General features: G+C 47.7%; 7 protein-coding genes across 7 annotated transcripts; 2 read left to right on the plus strand and 5 right to left on the minus strand.

The window, feature by feature from the left end:
* Positions 1-4742: 4742 nt before the first annotated feature.
* On the minus strand, positions 4743-7179 carry N7474_004989 (uncharacterized protein; the record flags this gene model as incomplete). Its single annotated transcript, XM_057196404.1, has 2 exons — positions 4743-4876; positions 7080-7179. 2 exons carry the CDS (start codon positions 7177-7179, stop codon positions 4743-4745), a joined length of 234 nt encoding a protein of 77 aa, XP_057053800.1.
* On the plus strand, positions 7023-9296 carry N7474_004990 (uncharacterized protein; the record flags this gene model as incomplete). Its single annotated transcript, XM_057196405.1, has 1 exon — positions 7023-9296. The coding sequence occupies one exon, from the start codon at positions 7023-7025 to the stop codon at positions 9294-9296; it is 2274 nt and encodes a 757-aa protein (XP_057053801.1).
* Positions 9297-9937: 641 nt separating this feature from the next.
* N7474_004991 (ankyrin repeat domain-containing protein) lies at positions 9938-11350 on the minus strand (the record flags this gene model as incomplete). The annotated part of the gene is made up of 1 exon (XM_057196406.1): positions 9938-11350. One exon carries the CDS (start codon positions 11348-11350, stop codon positions 9938-9940), a length of 1413 nt encoding a protein of 470 aa, XP_057053802.1.
* A 166-nt stretch (positions 11351-11516) lies between these two features.
* On the minus strand, positions 11517-12599 carry N7474_004992 (uncharacterized protein; the record flags this gene model as incomplete). Its single annotated transcript, XM_057196407.1, has 1 exon — positions 11517-12599. The coding sequence occupies one exon, from the start codon at positions 12597-12599 to the stop codon at positions 11517-11519; it is 1083 nt and encodes a 360-aa protein (XP_057053803.1).
* Positions 12600-12898: 299 nt separating this feature from the next.
* On the plus strand, positions 12899-13345 carry N7474_004993 (uncharacterized protein; the record flags this gene model as incomplete). The annotated part of the gene is made up of 1 exon (XM_057196408.1): positions 12899-13345. The coding sequence occupies one exon, from the start codon at positions 12899-12901 to the stop codon at positions 13343-13345; it is 447 nt and encodes a 148-aa protein (XP_057053804.1).
* Positions 13346-14020: 675 nt separating this feature from the next.
* On the minus strand, positions 14021-14641 carry N7474_004994 (uncharacterized protein; the record flags this gene model as incomplete). Its single annotated transcript, XM_057196409.1, has 1 exon — positions 14021-14641. The coding sequence occupies one exon, from the start codon at positions 14639-14641 to the stop codon at positions 14021-14023; it is 621 nt and encodes a 206-aa protein (XP_057053805.1).
* Positions 14642-18606: 3965 nt separating this feature from the next.
* Positions 18607-19896, minus strand: N7474_004995 (uncharacterized protein; the record flags this gene model as incomplete). The annotated part of the gene is made up of 5 exons (XM_057196410.1): positions 18607-18735; positions 18841-18938; positions 19003-19336; positions 19464-19671; positions 19736-19896. The coding sequence occupies 5 exons, from the start codon at positions 19894-19896 to the stop codon at positions 18607-18609; spliced, it is 930 nt and encodes a 309-aa protein (XP_057053806.1).
* Between the last annotated feature and the right edge of the window lie 7153 nt (positions 19897-27049).

The raw sequence follows: 27049 nt of genomic DNA on the forward strand, positions 1-27049 counted from the left end.
TCGGTTGACCAATTTCCTTCTCTTGGACGGATTATCTTTTCCTTTTCGGTCAATGCATGAAAGCGTAGTTTTCATCCTTCATGGAATAAATGGAACAAGGCGCCAAGTATAAGATATTTGTTTGTTATCCAAGACGCTACCACACTTTTGTCTTGATAAAGTACTGTCTCACGGAAACTCCACAAGGAGATGCGTCGGTACTACGGCTTTTGGATGTGGATACGTTCAAAGTATACATTTATTCAACCAGTTAGAAATTCGGTAGCATTGCTAATTTTTGTTAGAAAGCCCAGGATGCGTCACCAAGATTACCCACAAAATACTCTTGAGCAAACTACGAGACCTAGAAATGAGTCTTCGCCCAATTTCTGCGCCGAGCCAACCACAGATCCACCACCGTATCAGTCAGAATTTCCATTGCACCGTAGCGAGTACTTTCTACGTTGGTCGGAATGCCATCGCTATCGTTCTCCGGCCTATTGTGGGCGGCACCAACGCGACCCAATTAAGTTTCCCGGAGAAGGTATTTGTTCTCGGCCAAATTGTGTTGCCAGGCAGACCGTATTGGAAACGATACCTGAAATCCCGGCATAAGATTGAATTATCTCGCGATGAGATGCAATCAGAAGTGTTTCGTGACAGGAGGGCTTCCCATGTAACTGAGTATATACTGTATTAATATTCAAATCCAGTTTACAGTTACCCCATATTATCTCACGCTGTAATTTCCCCATTTTCAAGAATCGACATTGTATTTTCATAATGTGGGATATGTCATGCAATTTTCACGAAATTGAATTACCTCGGTGCCGCACCTCCACCCCTGGTTTTTCAACTCTTAAGGTTCCAGCACCTAACCGGGCCTTACATTTATTACATAAAAAACAGGCCCTCGTAAACGAGGGCCCGCCACCCATATGAAAGGGATCACCCAAATGAAAGAATTCTCCAATTTCCTACCCCATCACTTCTTCCATTAATAACTCCACCAAAAATGCCTAAAAACAATCAAGATATCGAAGATCAGGTCATTAAGGCCCTGGAATCGCTGTCCCAGCAAAAAAAACCCTAATATCGCGAAAACTGCGCGAGAATTCGCGGTTCCTGACGGTCGGCTTCGTCGGAGATGGCACGGAGGCAAATCGCTATTTCAAAGACAACCCAATGGTCGGAAGCTAAATACTGCACAAGAGAGAGCTCTATGCGAGTATATTGACTACTTTGATAAAGTAGGAGCATCGATAAACCGCGGGCAAATTGGGATTGCAGCCAATTCAATTCTTGAGGACGCCTATTCGGACGACTCAACCAAACCTCCACAAATCGGCGACCATTGGCTTAAACGCTTTCTAAAACGCAATCCCTAATACTACCGTCGACGTAGGCGAGCCCTTGATGTCGAAAGAAGTGCTGCACTTGATAAAACTGTGGTTGAGAGGTGGTTCGAAGACTACAAAAGTGTGACAGATCCAGACTGATTGGGCCCACGGGTTGGACGTCATGTGAAAACCTTGAGTACAGTACGTCCAGAAAATACGTGGAAACATAAAACTGTAAATGATTGTAAGAAACATATCTAAGCGATCTATTGCGATGCCCCATGTATTTCCGGATAAGCCCTTCGCCTTCCATTTACCTCCCTCCAACTATCATCCGACATTAGGCAGCCTGCTCTCGTAGAGGAGAAAATTTTCTCCATCTCGGTGGGACTGCAAGCTCCGGATCTTTAGAATGAATGATTCAACCCTATGGGTTTTGCGCCTGCGGTCACTGCTGGGATCAAAGATGCACTAACAACCTTTTGCCGTATAGTTCGCGCATGGCGTCGTACCCGAACACTAGATTCTGTTAGAACTTGGTTAGCATTGAGTCATTAATTTCTAACCTTAGTTCTTTTTTGACGACACTCTGTGCAAGCAAGAGAGACATTCTATCGCTTTCCACACACTGAACGTGGTGTCTGCAAGATAGAGAACCTCTTTCGATCGGCCGCAGCGGTCGCAGGGAGATTTTCGTTGGCATGGCTGATAACTGAGACTCAGACACGTCGGGAAAGATTATTCAGTGCATATATCCATGGTAAGGTGGGTGATGCGACGGAATTAAATGACAAAATTTGCAGTACCCGCTCTTTTTGTTTGCTACACTTCGGTGGCTTCATTGAGAGATAGAGTCCGGAAGCCCACGACCACAGTATGAGACCAGTCCCATGCACATTGCGACCCTGGCCCCAGCGATTGAAGTCGCCGTAGCAAACAAAGAAACGTGGTAACACTACATACTGACGCGCCAGGCTTAATTCGTAGGCATGTGATTGGACACTTCGCTCCGTCTTGGCAATAATTCGTGCTTTGATTGGACAGGATCTGTCAGCCACTCATGTTCTGTATCACCTCAACCTGTTTTAGGGACATTGCCGCCAAAGGACTGAAATATGGCACTCAAAATTTTGTTCAGACAGTCTTGAATAGTATTTACTGAGTGATTCGTGCGGTTTAATGGATTTGCAAGTATAACGGAGCCCCTCTTTTACCTAAGCTTCATTCGCTTTTTGTCTGCCTTTTAAAGGTGTCTGGTGCGGTGACGAAACTATTCAGACACCCTGACAATAAGAATACCAAACTTGTTGTGTCCAGCCCAAATGCAAACGAAATTCCTTTACGTAGGTTAGCCAGCTCTTGTCATAATCAATATAAAGCTCGGGTGAAACTCACCACTGAAACTTGTTTTAGCTGATCTTCACCAGTGAGCTGCAGTGTCCCGCCTTACAGCCCTCGCACAAGTCGCTATTGTGTGGACCCTTGCTTTGACCTGAATGGTATGGACGGTCCAACTGGATTCCATTCCATTTCTTGATGCGATAAGCCACTCGATCCGCATATGATTCATTCAGGATTGGGCGACTGATGCGATCGCAGCTTTTGCATCGCTGATGATAGACCCTCGCATTGTACTGTGCTGAATGATACATTCTTATGGTGATTGCAATCTTTTTACTGGACCAACCGCTGGAATCGCATTCAGGGTTACGGCATATGAACCGCCCCATTATGTTTGTATCGTACTCCTTCGTACAATCCCGAGGTTCATCTGCTTTGTGGAAGCTGAAATGAAGATCGTGTTCTTCAAGCAAGCGCGAGACGTCGTTATGGAGAGATCGGTACATGGACCATCGTTGATCCGGCATTCGCCCTTTCGGTGTCATGTTGACTTTGATAGTTGTCATAGATCGTAACAAGCAAGAGGGTGTGGTGTAAAACCAGATTTTGGATCCGAAGTTCCCTTGCAGCCTTCAAATAGACAACAGTCACGATCGCTGCTGTCGTCGCGCCTAACGAAGCATGAGCCTTTTGGGTGGGGCAATATTGTACTTTTGTACGAAGACTCCTTTCTCTGGTCGATGTTGTGCCACGTCATCTATTGAGCTGGAGGCTGCACCAGCTCGCTGCCATGCTATCATCCGGGGGTTTGGACAATTGAAATCACGAAACTCTGACGGGAGCCGTGTTTAGTCATTGATCTTTGGTTTTGCCCTCCTGAGAGTTCCAATCCTCGCTTCATCAAAAACACAGTGGGTTGATGTATGGCAGTACCCCAAGAACCATCTGTCATCGAAGTGGGGCGATCCATCGAAGTACCAGTTGCGGTTCGGAACGGCCCGCGTCCTTGAGCTGACTGTCGTCCCCGGGGTGGGGCAGGGAAGTGTCGGTCAAATTTACGATAGGGGGTAATACTCAACCATTTCTGTAAAACTGAATGCCTTGAAACGAACGTAGTGAGAAAAAGGGAACTAATCGACGTGGATGTACGTGGGCAGGACGAAGCCGCCTATTCCAGTAGTGAATGCGAACCAACAATGAACCTTGTTATACGTGAGACAATTGGCTCAGTCTCTAGGGCAGCGCGATCTATCTCCTGGGCGATGGAATCCCTTCTCTAGTGAACTGGTGAGGCTTATTAGGTTCAGATGCTAGACGCGAGATGTGTGGGCAGGGTTTTAGCGAACCCAACAATCATTCTTGTCGCCTATAGATTGGCCAAGGTGATCAGGTTCGCGTGATTTGCCTAGCCGGGTCAGCTAGTTCAGGGAAGAGGGCTTTGTCTATGCTAGTTTTGCAGCGTAGTCAAGCGGCCGGCATGAATATATATATATATCCATATGAGGTTTTCAGAACAACTTGGCAAGCATCCGGACCCGGGATTTTCCCTGTTTTAAAAAGCCAATTTGTGCCCGCACTTCGTTCTCAAAATCAAATAAACTACAAAACATTCGATAGACACGAAACAACACGTTCATCTCGGCGATTTCGACGCGTTAATAGTCTAGAAAATGTTCTTTCCTATTACGGGGACTCAACTCATGATCCACCCTCGAGTGACCACTGATAAGCCCATAGATAAGGCGAAGAACTCGTGACTATCCATTCCATCCCTGCAAAGATTTGAAATGAAGCCACACCAAAACAAGTTATATTTGCCAGTGTGTTGCAGAAGATTGGACTCAACAACCTCGTCTTCTTCTTCCAGAAGAAAGGCCAGGATCAACTCAGCTATACTGTATTGGGATCCGAGAGCCCTGGGCAATTGGCCTGCTCCTGACTGGCAGGAACCCTGGTTATTACATTGGTTGGTATACCACGTGTCTCCTCCAAGTGCAGTTGTCTGTTTCATCTCTGCGATTTAATCGGTCGGCAGTTCATAGATCGTAGATTGCCTCGCATGCAAATGGCGAACGCTAAATTTTATCTCCACACATTGGGTTCGCGTCCGTGAGCAGATGCCGACAGCGGGATAAGCAACTGGATCCCTCCAATGATTTCGGTGATAAGATAGGGATCGGCGGCCGTGGCAACGTTCGCACCGGTTCGCACCGGAGCTCACCGTCTCTTGGATTAGTGAAGAGAGCGATCTCGTCGAAAGAGTACTCAGGAGGAGAATCGTGCGCAATTCCGGAATACTGAGGTCCTAGACAACTGGCACTATACTCATCACCTCCAGAGACGAGCGGTCGCAGTAGGTTTCTTGATCTATCTCGATTGAGCAGTTGGCGCTTTTGAATGTGGGTCACATACCGAGAATGTATCCAGAGTCCAGTACCACGCAGCCAGCGCATCTTTATGTGCAAGCTTGAGGGTACAATAGTGGGTATCGTCTGACAGGATTATGGCTTTTTGACTACTCCCGGGGTGTATTGGGCGATACAGTATACAGTCGTGCTCGAAATCGCCTTGACCAATATACACTGAGAATCTCTTTCCTGGCCCCACTGCCAAGGCGTTAGCCCGGATCACTTATTGAGCTGGCCATGTTAAATTGAGGGCGAAATAAAAATGCGCTGTGTACTGTATGTACCCTGACGGAAAATTACACTATGTGTGTAAAACGTGGGTGGAATTCCATGGAATCGTATAGTGGATCTGCAAATCATGTGGGGAGGGCTTCCTAATGCCGGGTAACTTGATGATCTTCTGGCCGACTTCAGTTCTCCTTCTCATGCTGTGTGGCGTGTACTGTAGTAGATCTCGTCCCAGTCATCTGCATTTCATGCTGCTACGCTGATACTGTGCAAGCGGCCTGGTGGACGCTAGATGCGGACCGGGCCGGCGTGATCCATTCTTGCTTTGACTTTGGTAGGGCGAGGCCAGCAAGATACCGTACCATAATGTAGGGATTTTTTTGGGTTTTGTTTGGGTGTGTTTGGGGTGGGGGGAAGGGTTGGTTCCTGTGGCTTGATTTCGGGTCGTTGGCTCAGTGACCATATAAGATTGCAATGAGGTAAAGCGTTGTCAGCTGCCGGGAGTGCATCCAATTAGGAAGGCGCCCGGAAAACGCAGACGGCTGGAAGCGGACGTAGCGATTGCCATACGGGGGGCGTGTGCACAACGTGTACCAATCAGCGGCTATGAATCCACCCAACCCCCAGTTATTTATGGCATTATAGATCAGATGATTATGTCGGAGTTGTGGGTCAGCGTATACACTAGGAATTCTACCAAGGTAGTCTGATTTGACAGTGATGAGAACCGTGCTATTCAGTCTATCTATCCCGTCTATTATTTATAGGGGCAGAAAGCAGAAAAAGCTGCCGGAATGTGGAAATTGCCCTGGACGCCTAGCTTCCATGATAGATCAGGTGATCGGGATGCGGCAGATGCTCCGCCTAGTAAATTACTAGTGGGAGATTTACCCTGACAGATTAGTCTCCCAGAACCTCGTTTATGGTGTCGATCTCTCCACCCAAGCGGTCCGGGCCTGGACCTAGGTTTCGCATTGTTCTCCTTCTTTCCCCTTTTGGGGTCCTACCCACCCACTCGGTCTTAAATACAGACGGCACCACGCATAGCATGCACTCAGCCTCGCGGATCCCTCTTCGTATAGGAGCTAGGGCTGATTCGGTTCACCTAGTCCCTTCTTCGTCCATAATGTCTCTCTTTCAGACCTTCTTGACGTAGTAATGATGTGCAAATATATACAGCGGAAAACGGCCAAACGTAGAAAGAATCCCATCTCTTCTGCGGGGCCAATTTGAAACAGCGATACTCTACTCCTGGGGCGTCGCAGCTCGACGAGAAACTCAGTTCCAGCCTTCCTTGCTATACTGCCTACAGGTCAATTAGAATCTTTACCCACGTAAAACCATGCGCTCGGTAGAAGAATACCAGGCAAACTTTGAGATCCGCAGGATTGTCAGGCACTAGTCTCTCCTAGCCCCTAGGATATACGGCCAGCTTTGGAAGGAGGATAAAGCGAACGCGAGTTAAGTTATTCACCTGTCAAAAGCCATTTTCTGTCCGCAAGTACCTCGAACACAGAAGAAAATCTGCAATTTCGCGATGGTCGTGTTTGTCAACCAAACCTAGTCACTGTATGTTGCCCTTCGTGATCCGTGAGTGGCTGTGTAGGTCTCGTGGTCTGGTCTCCAGTTCACGAGTAGAAAGGGGGCCTCATTTCCCCTGGAAACCTGCTGGCACTTCATTTTGCCCTCAGTAATCACAACCCATTCTTTGCTCTGCCAACCCAGCATGAATCACCAAAAGTATTCACTGGTGTCTCCACCCAGAAGATCCTCAGAAGCACACTTTCGCGACCGCCCATCTCCAGAGTCTGGACAACCAGACAACGATGCTGACGCTGGAAGCCATGATCGCCCTCCCGGTTCGATCGCACTTCAACGCTCATGGTGGGTCTTGATACTAGCATCTTTCTACGCGATGCTAGCGCTTTCCTCATGGATCATTTTGTGCATTTTGTCCATCCGGCCGTTGACCGCAAAGTCATACGAGGCTCCGACAAATCTTTCAGACTGGTACGACTATGAGCCCCAGCTTGCAATTTACACTACAAACGAGAAATGGTATCAGGCAGCGCGAGTAATCCAGTCTACTACTGGGATTCTGACTATTCCACTGGCTTCGGCCGTATGCTCCGCCGCCGCGGTCGTCTTCATCCAGAGCCATGCCAAAGCGTCAAAAATGACCATGAGGCAACTCCTTGCCCTTGCAGACAAGGGGTGGACGGACACGTCTCTATACTGGCAGCTCATTCGGGATCCAAAACGCTCGTGGAAGCGCTACGTTAGCTCATTTCTCCTTCTTGCCATTGCGCTCCATTTCCTTGGAGGCCTCATCTCTCCGCTTCAAGCCTTGCTCCTATCATCCAAGGCTATCAAAGTTACAAGCAGCGGCTCATCGAGAGCGGTCCCCGATATTGCGGTTGGCGGTTGTTATCCGGATAGTGTCGCAGCTGCTGCCATTCCAACACTGAACTCAGCCATGCCCGAAAATTATGACCAACTGATTTGGCAATCTACCGGGTTAAACTGCTCCGCCGGCAATATTTACTGTGCTATTGGAAACACATTAGCTGATCTGTCACCTTCATCTGGTCTGTTTCTCGCTCCCTTGCCCAACGGTTATAACACCGGCGTCCTTCGCCAATACGCACCTCGCTACAACTCCAGCGCAAAAGTCACTAGCATTAATCCTTCGGAGTTTCCGTCAAATTGCTCCTCTTCCAAATACGCATTTCATACTCAGGAAGTCGGAACCTATTTTAAGGTGGAAGTTTGCTTCCCGCTAAGCTTCCCGCTGAACCACAATGCGCCAGCGCAAGCCTACGGGCCATGGAAGAACACTCGTGATAGACAGGACTTCACAGAGGAACTCTTTATCAACGTAACATTCATAAAAGTCAGCTGTGACATCAACGGGTGCGATGAATATGGCCAGTTCAAGGTAACCAAAAGCCTGTTGAAGGTTACTGCGCATACGACTGCCGGCTGGTTCGAGTTACCCAATTACATGAACTCCGGAATCCCTGGTCCTCTCGAGGTAAGGGACCCGACCGGGTCGAGAAATGAATCTATACGACAGGCGACACAGCGCAGAGGCTCTCAGTTTTTCGATGACTCCTTACGGATGGTGAACCTAAACCCCGGTCCTCTTCTCAGCTTAGCGTGGGCGATGTTCGGTTCCCCAATATCCTATATGGCAAGCTGTGCTACTGCGTTGAGCGATCCGGAATTGAGCAACCGTACCTATTCGCTAGGTGTTCAATATTGCTCTCAACCACCACTCTGGGGCCTCTGGACATCACTCACTTCTACGATGCCATCCACTATCGCGAAACGCCATTTCAATGCTACCTCCGAGGATGAATATTCTTTCCTGAAATGGCTGTCAATTTTCCACAACTTTAACAGCTCGGATGCAACTTACAAGTCGAATTTGGAAAAAGTTTTGTCCGATGGCCTATTCCTTACAAATGAGGCATGCATAGAACTTGGGACTCAGGACGGTCTCTACCCCTCGGTCAGCGTCGTTTCTGATATGGGAAGAGATACAAACATACCGACAATATCCCGGGCCGGTCTTGTAGTTATATCTACTTTGCTAACCATTTACCTTCTCTCACTATTATCTGTTGCCAGCTACGCGGCATTGGCGCCGCGTTGGACCGAGTTCATGGATGGTTTTGCGATGTTAAGAATCGGCTCTGCAATCGCTGAGAGAGTACCATTGTTGGTTACATACCGAAACGACGAGATTTCTACATTGGATGACATTCCAGGATGGATTGGCAGCTCCCCATTGGAGGATAATGATGGTACTGAAAATCATAAAGATGATCTCAATCGCGCAGCAAAACTCGGGTTGGGATTGCCATGCACTCTCAGAGCGGGACAGAAATACACATGCTATTCGGTGGATTACAACGCTTTCCAAAAGTCTCAAGAAATTGAGAGGAAGCGGGAGGAATATCGTGCTTACTGGAAGGCAAGAGACGCGCGAAATTGATTAGCAGATTACTTTTTTTCTGTCCCACGATGTGTGTTCCCAGGAGAAGAGCCAACAAGACAAACACGAGATGGTTATGTATGCTACAGAACGAGGAGCGGGAATCAACAACCAAGCTTTACCGAGCTTCCTAACATCGTATCGTAAGTCAATATACCCCGTACGTCAAGTGGCGTAAATGGGCTTCAATTTATGTATAGGATATTGCCGTAACGTCGGCGGTCCCCTCTACAAATAACGAACAAAATCGGAATGCGGTCAATCTACTGACAAGTGAAACAGTACGTTGCTTAAATCTATGTAGCATCTGCGCCACCTTTTTATTGCCTTACAAAGATGCAGCGTAGAGTGCACTGCCATGTTCTGCCATCGCCTGTTCCAAAAGCCCGGTCTTTAGCTTGAACAACATGGTTGCATTTCTACGGGACGGACTCCAGAGGCTAGTGATGACCTCAGGGATTAGGACGGCCCTCGCATTCACAGGTTGGTCCAGGAAAACCACTCAACCGAGGGCCAAAGAGCAAAATATCTGCCCCCTTCTCGAGAAGGAGCCCGGTGGTCTTTTTACTCCTGGTGCGACTCGCTGGGAACAACGCTGCATGTAGATCCGCGGCACCTCAATCCAGCAGGATCTGGACAACCTATTTATGTCCCTTTGCTGATCCGGCTTGAAGTGCATAGCCGTACTTTCTACCTGGGGCATTGACATTGGCGCCTCGTTCTAGGAGCATCTGGACCACCTCTTTATGATCTCCTAAGGATGCGGCGCGAAGTGCGTTACCGTACTTTCCACCTGGGGCATTGACATTGGCGCCTCGTTCTAGTAGCATCTGGACCACCACTTTATGACCTCCTAAGGATGCAGCTTGAAGTGCGTTGTCACCAACTTTATTCTGGGCGTTGACATCGGCACCTCGATCTAGTAGCATCTGGACTACCTCTTTATAACCTCCTAACGATGCGGCTTGAAGTGCGTCGTTACCCGATCGACCCTGGGCGTTGACATCGGCACCTCGATCTAGCAGCATCTGGACCACCTCTTTATGGCCTCCTGAGGATGCGGCTTGAAGTGCAGAGCCATACTTTCCACCTAGGGCGTTGACATCGGCGCCTCGTTCTAGCAGCATCTGGACTACCACCTCATGGCCTCTTGAGGATGCGGCTTGAAGTGCGTTGTCACCAACTTGATCCTGGGAGTTGATATCGGCGCCTCGATCTAGGAGCATCTGGACTACCACTTCATGGCCTCCTGAGGATGCGGCTTGAAGTGCGTTACCGTACTTTCCACTTGGGGCATTGACATTGGCCCTTCGTTCTAGTAGCATCTGGACCACCTCTTTATGGCCACCTGAGGATGCGGCTTGAAGTGCGTTGCCACTAACTGGGCCTTGGGCGTTGACATCGGCACCTCGATCTAGTAGCATCTGGACCACCTCTTTATGGCCTCCTAAGGATGCGGCTTGAAGTGCATAGCCGTACTTCGTACCCTGGGCGTTAACATCGGCGCCTTGTTCTAGGAGCATCTGGACCACCTCTTTATGGCCTCCTGAGGATGCGGCTTGAAGTGCACTATACCGTCCACCCCGAGCGTCAATATCGGCACCTCGATCCAGCAGCATCTGTACCACCTCTCTATGGCCTTCTAAGGATGCGGCTTGAAGTGCATTGCTAAAATCTCCACCCTCGTTGACATCGGCACCTTGATCCAGCATGCGCGATGGCTTCATGTAAAACACACCTCTTGAATTAGGGTCCACGCCAAAATCCAGTAATATCCGTATGACTTCCAGGAATCCCCCGTACGCAGCAAGATGTAACGGCAGAGTTGATGGGGAGCATGCGAGGTTTGGGTCGGCTCCTGCTTGCAGCAAAGACGCTACAAGAGCACTAGAACCTTTGGAAGACGCTAATGACAGTGGACTCCAACCCTCGTAGCCCACGAGATTCAGCTCTGTCAAGGTGCTTTTGGTCACTGCTAGCTCGGCAATTTGAGGCATTTCAAGATTAACTGCGTTGAGCAGTGTGTGTAGATCACCCGATAAGGGGAACTGCATGCCCGGGAAACGCTCCCATATTTCACTAAAGACGTTTTGCGCAGGTAAAATAAATGAGGTTTCAGTGAGATCTGACCCAGCGACAATGATACCGAATATTGATTCAGTCTCAGGGTCCACGACCCATGTTCCAGAATCTCCAAGGGCTGGCCAAAAAAAGTTAATTTCAAACCCTGCAGGAAAGGTCATATTGGCACTCACTTGGTTTCATGTTCAATGCCCAGGCATCTTGAAGCCCAGAGTGAGGCAAGAATAGCCCGTGCATGACAGGGGAAACTCTGGTTTGTATAGGTGTAGCTGAATTCACTATTGCCCATACTAGATCCTTGGGGAAGGTCACCGATACTTTCGATGGAACGACAACCTTGCCATCAAGGGTTGCGAAATTGAGAAGCAGGCCAGTGGTCGATTCCAGTTTCACGAGAGCCCAATCCATATGCGGCGAGAAATACCTCGACCTTGATTCTTTGGGAATGGCGCCCACAAATCTTCCCTGTGACTCAGGCTCTAGGAGATAGATCGTGTCTGCATCTAGAGCAATGCCTTCAGCATGGAAATCGATACCCACACTGGAAGCATTGTCTTCGCTATCACTCAAGTCGGATTGATCATCTTCGTCGGACTCATTGCTTTGATGCCTTTGGATGAAAGGATGCAATACAGTGACACCAAAATATTCTTCGCCTAGAATGACAGCGCCTCCTAGAGTTGACATTCTAGAGGACATGCCGTCCGATCCCCCAACGACAAACCGCATGCCGCAGAGACTTGTAGTAATGTTCAGCTCGTCCATTAAAGAGGTGGTCATGCTCGGTAAGATATCGCTCTCATATTCGTATACGCGGAATCCGAATTCGAGGAGCAGCTGGCCATGCCTCTTGACCAATTTTACGCCGTTTCTGGAGACTTTTGGGTCGCCGGAAAGAATGATTGCTGCAGGGTGAGACGACTGCCACTCATTGCCGACCATCCAACAAGCGATGTCATAAAGACATTGCTTCCTGACGCCACGAAATAATTTGGCTGTATTTTCTCTGAAGAGCGGCTTGAGCAAATTCTGGTATATGGATGCATTCCATTCTTCCACCACCCGACCGGCGGGATTCCAGGCGAATTGACCTTTGAACCCCCAATATTGCTGTTGGTCAACAGATTCTCTTCGTTCTTCCGGGCTTAAACCTTCCCAGAATGTTGGCGGTTCAACTTTTGTCTCCGAGTCAAAGACTCGACTGAGATGTGTCTGCAACATGGTCCTCATGGTTATGTCGGGTCCGCGGCTTCGTGTCGCTGATTTGATAGCCATCGAAAGTTTTTGTCTCATGAAGGCGGGGTAAGAAACTAGAAGCTCATCACAGTCAGCCGTGCGCCACAGCCCCAAGGCGCAGCTGGCAAGAGCGAATAAAATAGAGGCTTGTATGCGGCATTCTGTCCTATTCGAGGCATTCTGCCCGACGATCACGTGCCACATTGCCGACCCGGACCGTTCAAACGATGTCACCCAATTTCACTGTATATTAGCCCCGATCTCTTGAAAACCAGGAGAGCAATATGTCAAGCCCAGTATTCTCGCCCTCCGTCAGCGTTGTTCAACGAGCTACCAGTGCAAGGACTGACCTGGAGAACTTAATCCCTGCGGTATGGAATCTACCACAGGAAGAACGTGTCGAAGAAACCTCGGACGCATTACTGGACTACTACAATGGTCAGCTCGTTTTGATCGAGGCATATCGACTCAAGCTACAGATAAATGAAGAACTTGTCGGTTTTATCGACTTTGTCAAGGCCAACGTGAACTACACGAAGTCAAAGCTCATTCAGGCAGTCGAGACGCATTACGCTGAAATAGGACCCGCTATCCCCGCTATTGCTGTAGCAGTCCACCTTTGGCTGTTCATCTCTATCGAAGACTGGGACGACAAGCGAACGCTCGAGCAGTACATTCAGTCTCTTTTTCCAAAATCTCAGGATTTCCCGATGCCCCGTCATTTTTGTTAACATTTAATATCGACAACCTGAGGAAAGTTGGTGGGTTCCAGATTGGTTGGACGGAACGCCTTGAGGATCACCTTTCATTGAGCTTGGAGGACGAGCACAAGGAGCTCAAAATTTTTCACCTGTCGTCTTTCCTAGATCTGTATAGGCATAGCAAAGATCGGTACGACCCGCCCACCCCGGATAAGTCGCATTTCCGTGAGCTTTCATTTACTTACTTATCTCAAACCCATCTTCCCACCAGGCTTCTTGGAAGAGACTGCACGTACATTGTCGCTGCTGATCCCAAGATCCAACCTCAAGTGCCAGCGTTGGATCCAAAAATGCCGTCGAAAAGCAGCCATCGACCTGGAAGCGGGCCAGCTCCCTCCTACATCGCGTGATATCGCTAGTTTCCCTTTCTGGTCCCGCCAGTTGTTGGAATTGCGCGAAGAATACGACCGGACAGAGCCGACAACGCTGCGGCAGTGGATAATCGACAAGCGTAAGCCTAACCAGAGGTATACGTTTTGGATTGCAGTGATCGCCTTATTTTTGGCTTTATTGTTTGGATTAATTCAGTCGGTGACTGGTATTATTCAGGCAATGCATTGAATTACTGTTCGTGCCGTTCAGTCTTACTTGCGCTCGGCGTGACGGCTGGTATGAAATGTTGAAGTGGCGCCAAGGATTCTACCACTAGAATATGTGATACTGACGGTCTGCTATACTTTTCTGGCTTGGAGATTTCAATTGTTTCGGATTATTCGGTCGATACCAGAATCTGTTCTCTATTGCAATATTGCAGCCTTTGTCATGGGAGAAGATAGATAGATAAGAACCGCTGCCAAGATCATACTGCATCACCCTTGTTCCAACAACAATATCGCCCAAACGCACATCAGCCTTGCTTGGCACACCACCGCCAATCCCGACCATCAAACATGCGCGTATTGCTGGGAAAGTCCGCTTCATGTTCGTCATAACGATCGCTGCGTTGTTTGTTCCATACTGCCCTTCTGGTAAACACGCAATAACGATATTACGTCGTTTGATGCTTCCTAGGACGTAGGTGTTTTTATCGTCCGCATAGGTAGGCAGTGTTTCGTGAAACTCGTCTAGCATGGCCTGAGCTGGTGCCATTTCTATGTGGAGCGCACAAATCCAGGTGATGGTGTACCGATCGCGTCGCGGGGAAGGCGAACCGTCATGGTAGGAGGTCTTTTGTCGTTTAGACATGTGGAATTCCGCTGTGATTGTGTCATGGTTAGTACCTATCTGCAGGCCGTCATTAGCACCACAATAAGATGTCGATGCCATGATTGATAACATGCATTGTCTGTGGCTTGCGGTGGAGGATGTTTCCTGACTCTCAGCTGAAAGGGGGCAGGTCCGCTAGTTCACATCAGGTGACTTCATAGCGCTTAAACAGGTAATCAAACGATGCGGGTATTTTGTTGCGGTTGGACTGTAAGCTTCCCGACTCAGCTGCATTTCTATGAGAAGCTTTCTAATAACAGCGTCGTGACGTGACCAGTCTACTCATGCAAAATGCGACTGATTGATAGAGAATGGAAATCGCGTGATTAGGGGATTAAGGCGCGAGAAGTGGATGACGATTATTGCCAGATTAGGCTTCCTATCTGTTCTGTCTGTTTGCACAAAGAAATTCATCGGTTTCCACCAGTCTACGACTACAGTGGCACCTCCAAAGTTTTCGACCACCTGAAGTACCACGCAAATAATTCTGCCGGCAAATAGTGGCCGGACCACTCATATATTGTAAGATGTTGGCGGTATGTCCTCAATAAGGAGGCGGTAAAAAAGAGGTACTTTGGGTGGTCGAAAACTTTTGGTGCCACTGTTCCCGTAGCTTCCGCCCCACACTGCGGTACTCCTACCATGCTGTCCTCGCCCTACCAAAGTCAAAACAATAATGGATACACTCAAGCCGGCCCGGTCCGCTCCTAGCGCCGCTTACAATATAACAGCGTGACTCTAGGACGAGATCTGCTATACTATATAGTGCATTACTTCGCGTGATAACCTGTGAGAATCCCATAGAACCGGGTAGAATGTATTAGTGCCAGGTGATGTCATAAGCCCGGATCCATTGTCGGCCCGTCATACCCAAGGGGTAGCCTACTGCGGTACGTAGAGTACTGTAAGTCCACGTAGCACAGTCATTCATTCAGACAACCACTCCACTTTATATCGAGCAACATGGCACCAAACCTCAAACCCCCACAGCTCGAGCTTATTCATCATATGATCCAGAGTAACTCACTAACAACGTCCCAGATGGCTCTTGCCGCCGGCTGCAGCAAACAATCCATACTCCACATTCGCTCCAACCTTCAAGTATTCGGGAATGTTAGGGCGCCACGCAATGGTGTTAGACGCCCGCGAAGTATCACACCGTCCATGCTAGAAGCTCTCTATGAACACTTGATAGAAAAACCGACTTTATATCGAGACGAGATGGCTCTCTTTCTCTGGGACGAATTCGGGAAGCATGTGACGATTCAAAGCATCAGCAGAGCTCTTGCTTCGGTCGGATGGTCAAAGAAAGCAGCTCGAAAGATTGCGAAGGAACGGAACGCAGATTTACGGGACTTCTACCTCCACAACCTATCTAGCTTTCGGTCGTGCCATCTGGTCTTCGTGGATGAGTCAGGTTGTGATAAACGGGCTAGGTTTCGACGAACAGGCTAGTCTCCTGTCGTGTTACTCCGGTTCAGATCTCTAATTTCCACCGGGATAAACGCTATCAAATACTACCTGCGTATGCTCAGGATGGGATTGTCCTACGACGGATATTTCAAGGCTCTACCGATGCCGATGTTTTCGAGGATTTCATCGAACAACTTCTTTAACACTACAACCGGTGGCCGGAGCCGAAGTCTATTCTCGTCATAGATAACGCTTCTTTTCATCGTACGGAGAAGATCTAGCGGATGTGCTCAGACTCCGGCGTGAAGCTAATATATCTTCCCCCTTATTCACCGGACTTAAACCCTATTGAAGAGTTCTTCTCCGAGCTCAAGCAATTCATCAACGGAAGTGGAATGAGTATGAAGTGAACCCAAATCAAGGTTTCGACGCCTTTCTTGAGTGGTGCGTTGACGTGGTTGGTTCAAGGGCATCGAGCGCAAAGGGTCATTTCCGAAACGCAAGTCTGATAATCGATGAACTTTGATTTTCTTGCCAAGCTGCATAGAAGATATCTCAAATTATATAGATGCCCAAAAGGGCCCACCAGAATACCCAATGCTCGCACTATATATCCGCTTCGCTTGTCACACATCCGTTGTATTTTTCCGCCTAGTGCCTAATGTGACAAAACGCCGAGCAATACCCCACTTGACACCACGAACCTTAAAGTAATTAGGATCTTTGTCTTCATCAATCTGCGCCAAGTCTAGGCCATCATCTAGGGCTACATCACACGCCTTTCTAACCTCGGCTTTTAATGCCTCGTCACCCAAACGTGACTATTGCCAGCTGCTATATTCTCTCACAGCAACATCGAGAACGCCTGAAATATGAATGGCAGGAACGTCGGCTGAAGAGGCAATAGTATTCCCTAGAAGTGCGGATGTTGACAGCCTAGGTGCTTGTTGGGCTTGTGTTGGAAGCACATTGGTGATAGTAATGGGAGGGCAGCTTGCCTCGGCGGTAGATCGATTATTGGGCCGTAGTCTGTCGAGCCGTTGTCTCTATGCTCTGTAGATTTGCTCACGAATCATACCAGGCACATCTTCATGTGACTGTAAAACCCTACCGCTCTGCACATATTTCACTAAGCTCTCCAGCTGATCCTGGTAGAGCTTGTAGTGCTTTTTTCCATAAGTGTCCTGCCAGCAGTGCGGACCTAGTTCGCAGGACCCAGGACAACGCATCAAAGCATATACCTCTTTCTAGGCAGGCGGCTCTCCGGAAGCTACTTCCTTAGCATAGACCTGTTGATCTCGCTCCTGAAGCATCCGCTAGGTAGCAGACGAAGTGCCTCGTTTATCAGTCGTCCTGCCACTTCCGTTTGAGCTCGAAGAGTTCTCCATGTAATTAAATGAGATGACCAGTCTCAGTTTCTTGCCAGCAAGAAAGAGGTCTCCCCAATCCGAAAGCTGTTTTTCTATAGAGGCCCAATCAATGTCGGTTCAATCAAACCTTAGAGTGAGGCCCTTCTGCCGAGTGGCGGATACGACAACAGACGTGTCATCCGATTCAAGTTTTCGATGTGGATACTTTCGTACAAGTAGCTCCTTTAGCTTTGGTTGCAAAAAGAGCCTCAAATGAAATCGAGGGGCTACAGTGATTCTCGAAATCGGCTTGACCAATACACATATGATAACTAGTTTCTGGACCCACCGCCAAGGCCTTAGCGCGGATCAGTCATTGGGCGGGCCGCGTCAAGCCGAGGGACTAGGTAACATGCGCTCTGTATGTTACAGTACCTAACTACGTAAGATTACACAAAGCGTACCAAAAGCCTGTGGAATTCCATGGTGTCAGGATGTCTGATGGGCGTATGCACTAGTAATTCTACCTAGTAGTCTCATTGGAGAATGATGAAATCGATGCTATTCAGACTAGCTATTCTGACTGTATTTATAGAGTAGACAGGCGGGAATTGTCGGAGTGGAAAATGGACGTGTAAATTCCACATCGGGCGCCAGTTTCCATAATAGACAATGGCGGTTAGCTGAGTAAGCGCTAGGAATGCAGCAGCTGGATCATATTGTAAATTACCAGGTGGATAATTGCACTGACACATGGAAACCGATAGGGGGTCTCTTCAAATCACGCGGAAAGGGCCGCCTGGAGCCTAGTTCCCAGTACGATCTGTTAGCTCTACTTTCCCACACGGGGAACAACATCCTCTATCTATGGGATATTGACCAAGGCGATGTGCTGTAGGCGCTGAGGACTAGCAGCGATGGGATGTGACTGGTGGATGATAAATGATGCACTTGGCACTCGCTACTCCATTTCTCTTGTGAATTCCTGTCATAGGGCATTAAATAGGAATCCTTCCTCCGAGTCGAACTTAAGAAGCACCCCCCTCTTTCCCGCCCATAGCTTTCCGAGCGCTGGTTGTCAAGCGTTGATAAATCAATGCAGTGAGTACGACCCACAATTAGAATTACCAATCGTGAAGCCGCTACCTCCTAAGACGGCGGACTCATGACTGTTGTTTGAAGGATCACAGGTGGTGTTGGTTGGGATGATCAGTGCGCACTGGCCCCTGATAAACCAATAACCAGAGCAGGTCCCAGAGTATGTTAAGCAATCCACACAGCAGTCATATGCATTTGTCGCTCGTACGGAACTGAGGGACCCCAGATCAGAATAAAATATTTGGGGGATTCCTTGACCATTGATTTCATTGATTTGGTTGTCTGGGCCGCAAGCTGCATAGTAGGTTGCTATAGGAACTTCCACAGTAACAGTGCCAGTTATAGTCTAGTAGATTGGGTTATTAATGCATATTGAAGAGCTTCGGCATATGAACTTACCTGCGTGCTTGTCGTGGTGGTTGTCACTGTGGTCGATACTATTGCACTTGTGCTAAATGTGAGTGTTGTTGAAGCAGCAACTGGAGTACTGGTAACAGCTATTGTATATATCTTAGCGTATATCCAGGAACGAGTTATGAAGTCTCTGCTTTGAAAACTTACTTGACGTAAATTCAGTTGTAACAGTAGTAGCTTTGGCAGGTGGTGTACTGGTCACAGTCAATGTCGTCGCTGCAGTCTTAGTTATTGTACTTGTAGTGATAACCCTGACAATGCCAGCGCATGTCACTGCAGTAGGGTAGATAGGAGGGTTGACAACAACACGAGCAGTTGTTTGGTCAGACTGTATAGACACGTGGAATGTATCTGCTCCGTGAGTGACCGCGTCTTGCTCTGTGGCAGCCGTCTGCCTAGGTCCATTGGTTGACTGGCTGAGTGCTGAAGCGAAGGTAAATCCAGAGGAAGGTGGAATCGTAGTTGTGATGGAAGAAGTAACCTATTCAACTATTAGTACTGTGAATCTGATAAGTTGAGTCTCAAATGTGCCAATGATGGCCAAGTATGAAAGCCATATAAACTATTTCACATAGGTACAGGTCTGGTTTCACATAATATAAACTTACTGTAGTATCACTCGTAACAATTTGTGTACTTGTAATGATGTCATAGTTGGTTACCACAAGGGTCGACGTAAGTGTTGTTGAGAAAGTGGCTGTACTCTGGTCTAAGACGCTTGTGGAATACACTGTGTCTGTCACCACTGAGGTAATAGTCGATGGAGAAAGAGTTGTTGTTTTGATAGGGGTCGAAGTTGTTGTGAGAGTGGCATGACTAGAAACAGTTTTAGTTGAGGGTCTGCAAATTGCTAGTAAACATCAAGTCATAAGGAGCATACCTAGTGACAGTGAGGAATACATTCTCAGTGCTAACCCCACTAGTTGAGGTTCGGCCGTATTTGGTCGTACACACGTCTAGTAAGGTGGAAGTAGAAGCTGTAGCCAACGCTGTGGAAGCCGCAGCTAGCAATACAAACCAATAGATCAGAATAGTTGCCATGTTGCCAAGTTGTCTGAGTTGATCCACTACAAAAGTAAGGCGAACAATTATTCCATGTAAACAGCGAGTATGTTAATAAGGGGAGTATAAACCCTTTAAATCGAATTTGCGCTGCCTTCCAACGCCTTATGTTTGACATTATGTCGAATATAAAAATACTATATTACCTAGTCGAACCAATAGTGCTTTCTGGTCTAGCGGTATAGCATTTTTGACACGTTACACTAGAGCAATCCATATTAAAATATCGTAGACAGCTGCCTATTAAATAATTTCGAACTGATATTTCAAGTAAGGAGTCAGCATTTTCCACACAATCGCATTCTCCATTCTAAATATTTTTTGTCTCATTGGATCATTATTGAAAATGGCTTAAAAATGAATACTTTGGTCAGAGCTAAATCTATCTGTCCCCCGACAGATGGTTAAATTTGACTACCCATTAAATACACCACGGCATTTCATTTTATCTCCGAAACAATGGCCAGAGTGGTGTGTAAATTTCACCACTCTAAGAGGAGATCAGTTGATTTGTCCACCTTTAACCACATCTCAAGCCTCCATTCTACCTCGGCAGCACTGACCAAGGCGGTTAAATTTGACCACCCAATGGATACGTTGCAACATACCATTCCAATCCATTCCACCGCCTCCCATGACTGATCGGAAGTTATGGCCGACAAAGGGGCACGCATGCCGTGCAAGTTGAGAAGGAAAGCTGAAGCTACCTAGCAGATGGTCCGGGAACTAGGCTCCTCTCCGCGTGATTTGCAGAGACGCACTATCGGTTTCCCTGGAATTCGACTGGCTTTTCGTTCGCTTTGTGTAATTTTACGTAGTTAGGTACTGTAACATACAGAGCGCATTTTACCCAGCCCCTCGGTTTGACGCGGCCCGCCCGATGACTAATTGGCGCTAAGGCCTTGGCGGTGGGTCCAGAAACTAGTTATCATGTGTATTGGACAAGCCGATTTCGAGAATCACTGTAGAACCAGATTTTGTTCTGTATCTTTCGCTACCGTCCTATTATTGAGAGTGATCTTCCACTCGATCAAGTAGTGGATACAAGTTAGCGGATCCTCGTCATATGTTCGACCTTCCTCCCAATCACCGAACTGGAGTAAGGGAAGATTATTCTTTTGTGATGCACTTCGTTGTGGTGAGGCGTAATCGACAGGGGAGATGTGATCGACATTGATGCAGCTTATGTCGGACGGGGAGGTGGGTGACCAACAGAAGTTACCAGGTGTTGGTGCATATTGTGATGTATCACCCCACGGGTCAAGCATGATGCTTTGTTGAACGCCATTATCATCATGGCTAATGAGAGAACTGGGAGTCATTTTCTTGGGCCTACTATAACGACAGACTAAAGGTGAGTGATTATTAGTTGAGGCTTACACCATCAGGAGCGGTTGAAGGTGTTGTTCGCTTGCAACAACCGCCAAGTGGTCAGAATGGTTGTTGGCCGCTAGGATCACTTGTTGAGGTTCTCTAGGCCAAAGAGACAGCCTCACAGGTGATCACCAGCACACGCCGCACAGCATGAGAAGGAGAACTGAAGTCGCTCGGAAGACCATCAGGTTACCCGGCACTAGGCAGCACTCCCCACATGATTTGCAGATCCACTTTACGATTCCATGGAATTCCACGGACGTTTTACACGCATGTTGTAATTTTCCGTCAGGGTACATATAGTACACAGCACATTTTATTTCGCCCTCAATTTGACACGGCCAGCTCAATAAATGATCTGCGCTAACGCCTTGGCAGTGGGGCCAGGAAAGAGTTTCTCAGTGTAAATTGGTCAAGGCGATTTCGAGCACGACTGTAGAGCATATGAGTCTCTCCAACGATTCCATCAATGCTATTCTGTAGCTACTATACGTGTCGCAGGAACCCACCCCACTTCATGCTGCAGGGGAAAATGGTATTGAGCGAATTGCTTAGAAGTGGCCCCGCTCGCACTACGCCCAAAATGTGTTTTGGCCTTTCTTAGCGGCGTTCAACGGGGCTTTCTTCTCTTCTCAACCATTCATGCGTGTTGCCAAACCGTATTTTGCGCTCAGAATGAAATATAGCAATTATTGTGCTATTCATTCAAGTTCAACAATGGACTAAGCCAGGCACATGTGAGTAATCTTGTTCGTTTCTGATTTACTGAATTGGGTCCTTTCCGTCAGGCAAATCGACTGTGCGCTAGAACTGTCATAGGGCCAGCATTTTGAACACAAAAGTCTTGAATGCTAGTTTAACCGATATCTAGGGAGACAAGCGGTTGACATTTTTTTTAATAGAGGCCGCCGCGCTGCAGAGGAAATGCAATGATTATCAATATTGGCAACCTTGTGAACACAATCAATGGTGAACAGAAAATTTCAGACAATCAGAGTCGTGCTCAGATTAATTTGGCTAAGCGCGTAATTGGTTCCAACTGTAGCATCTTGATATAGATACGACCTGTGTTGAACATAAGAGCAATATCCAACACGGCCATATCCAAGGTGAACTTGGATAGATCTGGACAGGGTCAACAGAGCAGAAGCTGCAGTTAGTGTCACACCAGAGTAAACACGGCAAACACAAATGCCGTACTGTACTGTACCCCAGTTTGCCATGGAACGCGAGCGCTACGACGCAGCTACTGTTAGCATCACGCGAGTCTAGACACCGCCGTCTCAACAGTTGTGTCGAGTTAGGTGCAGGTGGGATCACACGAGTCTAGCAAAGTCAACTCGGTGGCATTTTTGAGTGGTCCCTTCCGTTCAACGGCAACTATCAGCACAGCAACGCTGCAGCTGGATCACACGAACTGGCTGAGTTCACCTCTACCGTGTAGGATTTATCTCTGCCATTCCAAATTTTCTTTCTTTCCTGCAATCCTCTGTTGGATCACATGAACCTGGCCGAGTTCACTTGTTGCGCGTTAGACTCATCCTGCCGTTGAAAATTAGCTATCTGTGCTACAACGTTGCAGTTGAATCATGCCTATCGGGTCATGTTGACGTACGTGGCTTGCTAGATTCATCCCTGTTGGTGAACATTCGCTTTCTTTACTACAACACCGCCATTGGATCTCACGAGTATGTCCGTGCTCGCGTGCACCGTGTTGGGTCTGTTCCTGCTGTTCAACTGCAAACTATCAGCACTGCAACGCTGCAGTTGAATCACACGAGGCTGGCCAAGTTCATCCGCATGGAGTATTTAATGCATCACTGCCGTTCACCGTGACTATCTGCGCTACAACTCTGCACCACACTAATGCGACCGAGTTGACCTGCGTAGCGGGTTGGATCTATCTCATAGTCACTGTTGAACGGCTGGAATGAATCTAACACGCCACAGACGTGAACACAGCCAGGCTTATGTGATGCAACTGCAGTACTCTAGCGCAGATAGCCAATGTTAAACGGCAGGGATGAAACTGGCACGGTGGAGGTGAACTCAGCCAGGCTCAGGTGAACTTCGACTTGACTCGTGTGATAAACTGCAGCAATGTTGCAGTGAACACAATAATTGGCGAACAAAGCAAATGTGTTCAACATTGGATACGTCCACCGCAGCATTGCCGCATTTGGCAGCACCCTAGTCCGGCGAGGTTCACATGAACGCAATCATATTGACGCAATTTTTGTTCAAATTTCACAATATCCAATTGGCAATGCAACCGGTTCTGTTCACCCTAGAGCGTGTGAGCCGTGTGACCGATTTAGTTGATCGTAGGCTTGGAAAGTGGCTGTCTGTTCACCAATTTCTTTGCCCACGCGCGGTTACGAGTGTAGCCAAGTTCAACGCAGCTCTGCTGTTCGTTAGTTCGAGTTCAACGAGTGCAAGGGTTTTCAAACGCCATTTTAGCGAACTCCCTAGAAGTGGCCCGCTCACACTATGCCCAAAGAGTATTTGCGTGTGCTAGTGGCGTTCAACCCCGCTGTTCTCCTTTGCTCAACCATCCATGCTCGTGGAACACCGTATTTTGCGCCCAAAATCAAATACAGCAATCGCTGTGCTATTTTGTGAAGTTCAACTCTTGCAGCAAACTAAGAACATGTAATTAGCGAAACATTTCTGATTTTACTGGTTAGGTCCTCTTGAAAGTCGGCCTCGTGCTAGAATTGACACAGGTGCAGCATATTGAACAGAAAATTCCCGAATACCAGTTCAACCGGTGCCCTGAAGAGGGCACGAGCAGTTGGCCTCCGTCTTCCTTTTCTTTGTTGAAGCCATCGCCTTGCAGAGGAATTCCAACGGCTGTCGCAATCGGCATCTTGGTCAACACAATCAACGGTGAACAGAAGAACTTTAGTCAACCAGAGACGTGCTCAGAATAACTTGACTAGGCTCTTGATTGACCCCCAACTGCAGCAATTTTGCAAAAGGTATAGCCTGTGGTGAACAGAAGAGCAGTATCGGACATGGCCATAATCAGTTGAACTTGCTAGATCTTGTGATTTTAACTACATCTGGAAACGGGTAGTTACTGCCAAACATGAACAGCATTGCCGCTAATGTTGAACAGAAGACTTGTATATCGGTCACACAGCACACGCGCGCCATGCTGTGGCGCCTGACTTGTGGATATTGTGAAAGTTGAACAAAAATTGCGTCAATATGATAGAGTTCAGGTGAATTGGGCTAGCCTAGGGAGCTACCAACTAGGCAATGCTGCGGTAGACACATCCAATGTTGAACACAGTTGGTGGGTCTAGAATCGTGAGATGCCATCCCGCAGCTGCACCACCATCGATGCAACCTCGGGTGAACACAGAGGATGTACAAAGGCAGGCTGAGTTCAGAAATGACACATTGCCAAGCATTCAAAGTCCAGGATCACCAACCAAGCTAGCGCCCAAGCCACCTCGCCTAGGTAAAGGTTGGTCCATGTATCGAGATCAGCGTGCCTTATGAGAGAAATCATTTATGGGAAGTTGCTCAGCGGGCCTACGCCTGCTGGGCGAAGCCAATCTGCGGACCGGTAGAGTCGAAAACAACGTACTGACTTTTGAGGAAGATGTCTCCGAAGATAGAGAAATCAACGCCGCTATTGCTCTGAATGCCCCCAAAGCAGGTAGTGCTACCAGAGGAGACGGGCGCGTAGTTAATCAACGAACCGGAGACAACGGCTTGATAGCTACAGACAGAGACGCTGAAGTCGGGTAGCTGGGCAGAGCAAGGGAAAGTGTTTACAATGGCGACCGTTATTGCCTTCTATGCTGGAAAGCGTTGAGATGCTCATTCAAACCCTAACCACATGACATGCTAATGTCGACATCCATGATACGCGTCATTGGATTCCAACATTTCGATTCGTCTATTCGATGCATCCAGCAGTAGGGCTTATTGTTAATCTGTCTACTTAAATAGTCAGGGAGTAGGCTACTAGAATCGACAGTCTTCTAATCGTCAATCTCCCTGAACAATCGGTGGATTGCTTTTCAGTGTTGCACCAGGTTTTGGGATCCTGTCACCACACCTGAGTTCGTTGGAAGTATTAAGTCGCTCTATAAGTACAGTACAGCATATATACCTACGATGGATTGTATATCGCTCAAAGATGCTGGGAAGTGCTGATGGCGCATACGCACTCTTGTACTGTATGCATACTTTGCTCCTGTTTATTTATTACCTAGTATAGTAACTTATCTTGCTTCAAAGATATTTAAGGCACATTCTCAAGCAGCTGCACTAAGGATATACAATTATTATTTGCCCAGAGCGAACAAGTTCGTGATGATACTGTAATCAGGTCCAGGAGTTCTTTTCATCTTTCACTTGGATCTTACTACTCTCACTCGGGCTGTGCGATTGTAAAGGGAAGCTGGCAGAGCCCTGAGAATTTTCAAAAGGACCAACTTCGGCGCAATATGCAGGACGAGGCAATGAAAACACTGGAGGACTTCGCACGATCAGCCTTGGTTCGGCATTCGGAACATAGTCTGCAGGGGTTTTCCGGATTATTGGAAGGTTTTGTGACCGCTTCAATGTTATTAGCGAAACCATTTAAGCCTTAATCGGCGACTCACGAGCTCATCCTCGGTGGGACACGCTTCATCCGGCTTTGTAACAAATGTATAAACCCATCCGCTCGGCATCCGCATGGTCATCCATATGTCAATATCGTAACGGTCGTTGAATTCTTTTAGCCTTCTGAAAAGATTATGCCGGCGCTTACGTATCTGTTCTTGTTGGGCTCGGTCGTTGGGTCTGCTGACGGTTTCCACGCTTTTAGGTCGCGCCATCGCAGTAAATAATTCACGTTTTTCTCAACAATTCAAAACAAATTGCGCATCGACTTATGTATACGTCATGCACAATTGAAAGCTCCAGGGACCAGGAGTCTCAGAGGGGTGTCGAGAATATAAACGTTGCATTGAACCGTGGTAAGTTGAACGCGACAATTTAGTTCATTTCGAACCCATAGAAATCCGGTACTATACCTCATTCAACGCAGTCACTATTTGATGGAGAGGATTATTAATCGCGAACTCGGTTTTACCAACTTCCCCCCCTCCTCCCCTCTTTAACTTCACGGGGAAACAAACGACGGACGCCTAGTGTGGAATATTCCTTCCCATTTTGATCTTTTCGATCGATATCGTTCCAATCGTTCGTAAACTAGAGGCGGACGCAGAAAAAGGAAAGCGCGAATGCGTAGCCCGTCAGAAACGAGAGGAGTAAAATTGTTTCTAGCAAAAATAGTGACGCAGAAGAAAATCTCTCTATTTCCGAGCGCTAAGCCCAGCCGCTCATACCACGGTAGCTTCAGCAGGCCGCGATCCACACGAAAAATAAATCTATAACTCAAACCGCGGAATCATGCGAAGCGCGGGTACGTTTTGTTTCGGCAGGCCTGTTAAACATTTGTTTTTTGTATTGATTGAGCGAAGGTTGCTACGAGTGCAGTTCCCACAACCAGCGAGATTTGTAGAAACTTTAAGAACTGATCGCAGGGTCATTTTGTCACGAGCAAATCTTAATCATCGAGCTTTCTTACATATATATTAAGTTTATTCGGATCAAGAAGAATTTAACTTCAAGTCAACCTCGACTTTCTCTCGCTAGAGACACGCAAGTCGTCCACGCTAAAACACCATATTCTGTACTCCAGCTTTCCTACCCAAACTTCCGAAGTGACCTTCCAGTTTCTTGGTTGATA

This window comes from Penicillium riverlandense (genome assembly GCF_028828495.1).
Source record: "Penicillium riverlandense strain IBT 135883 chromosome Unknown utg000003l_segment0_segment0, whole genome shotgun sequence".
Lineage (NCBI taxonomy): Eukaryota > Fungi > Ascomycota > Eurotiomycetes > Eurotiales > Aspergillaceae > Penicillium > Penicillium riverlandense.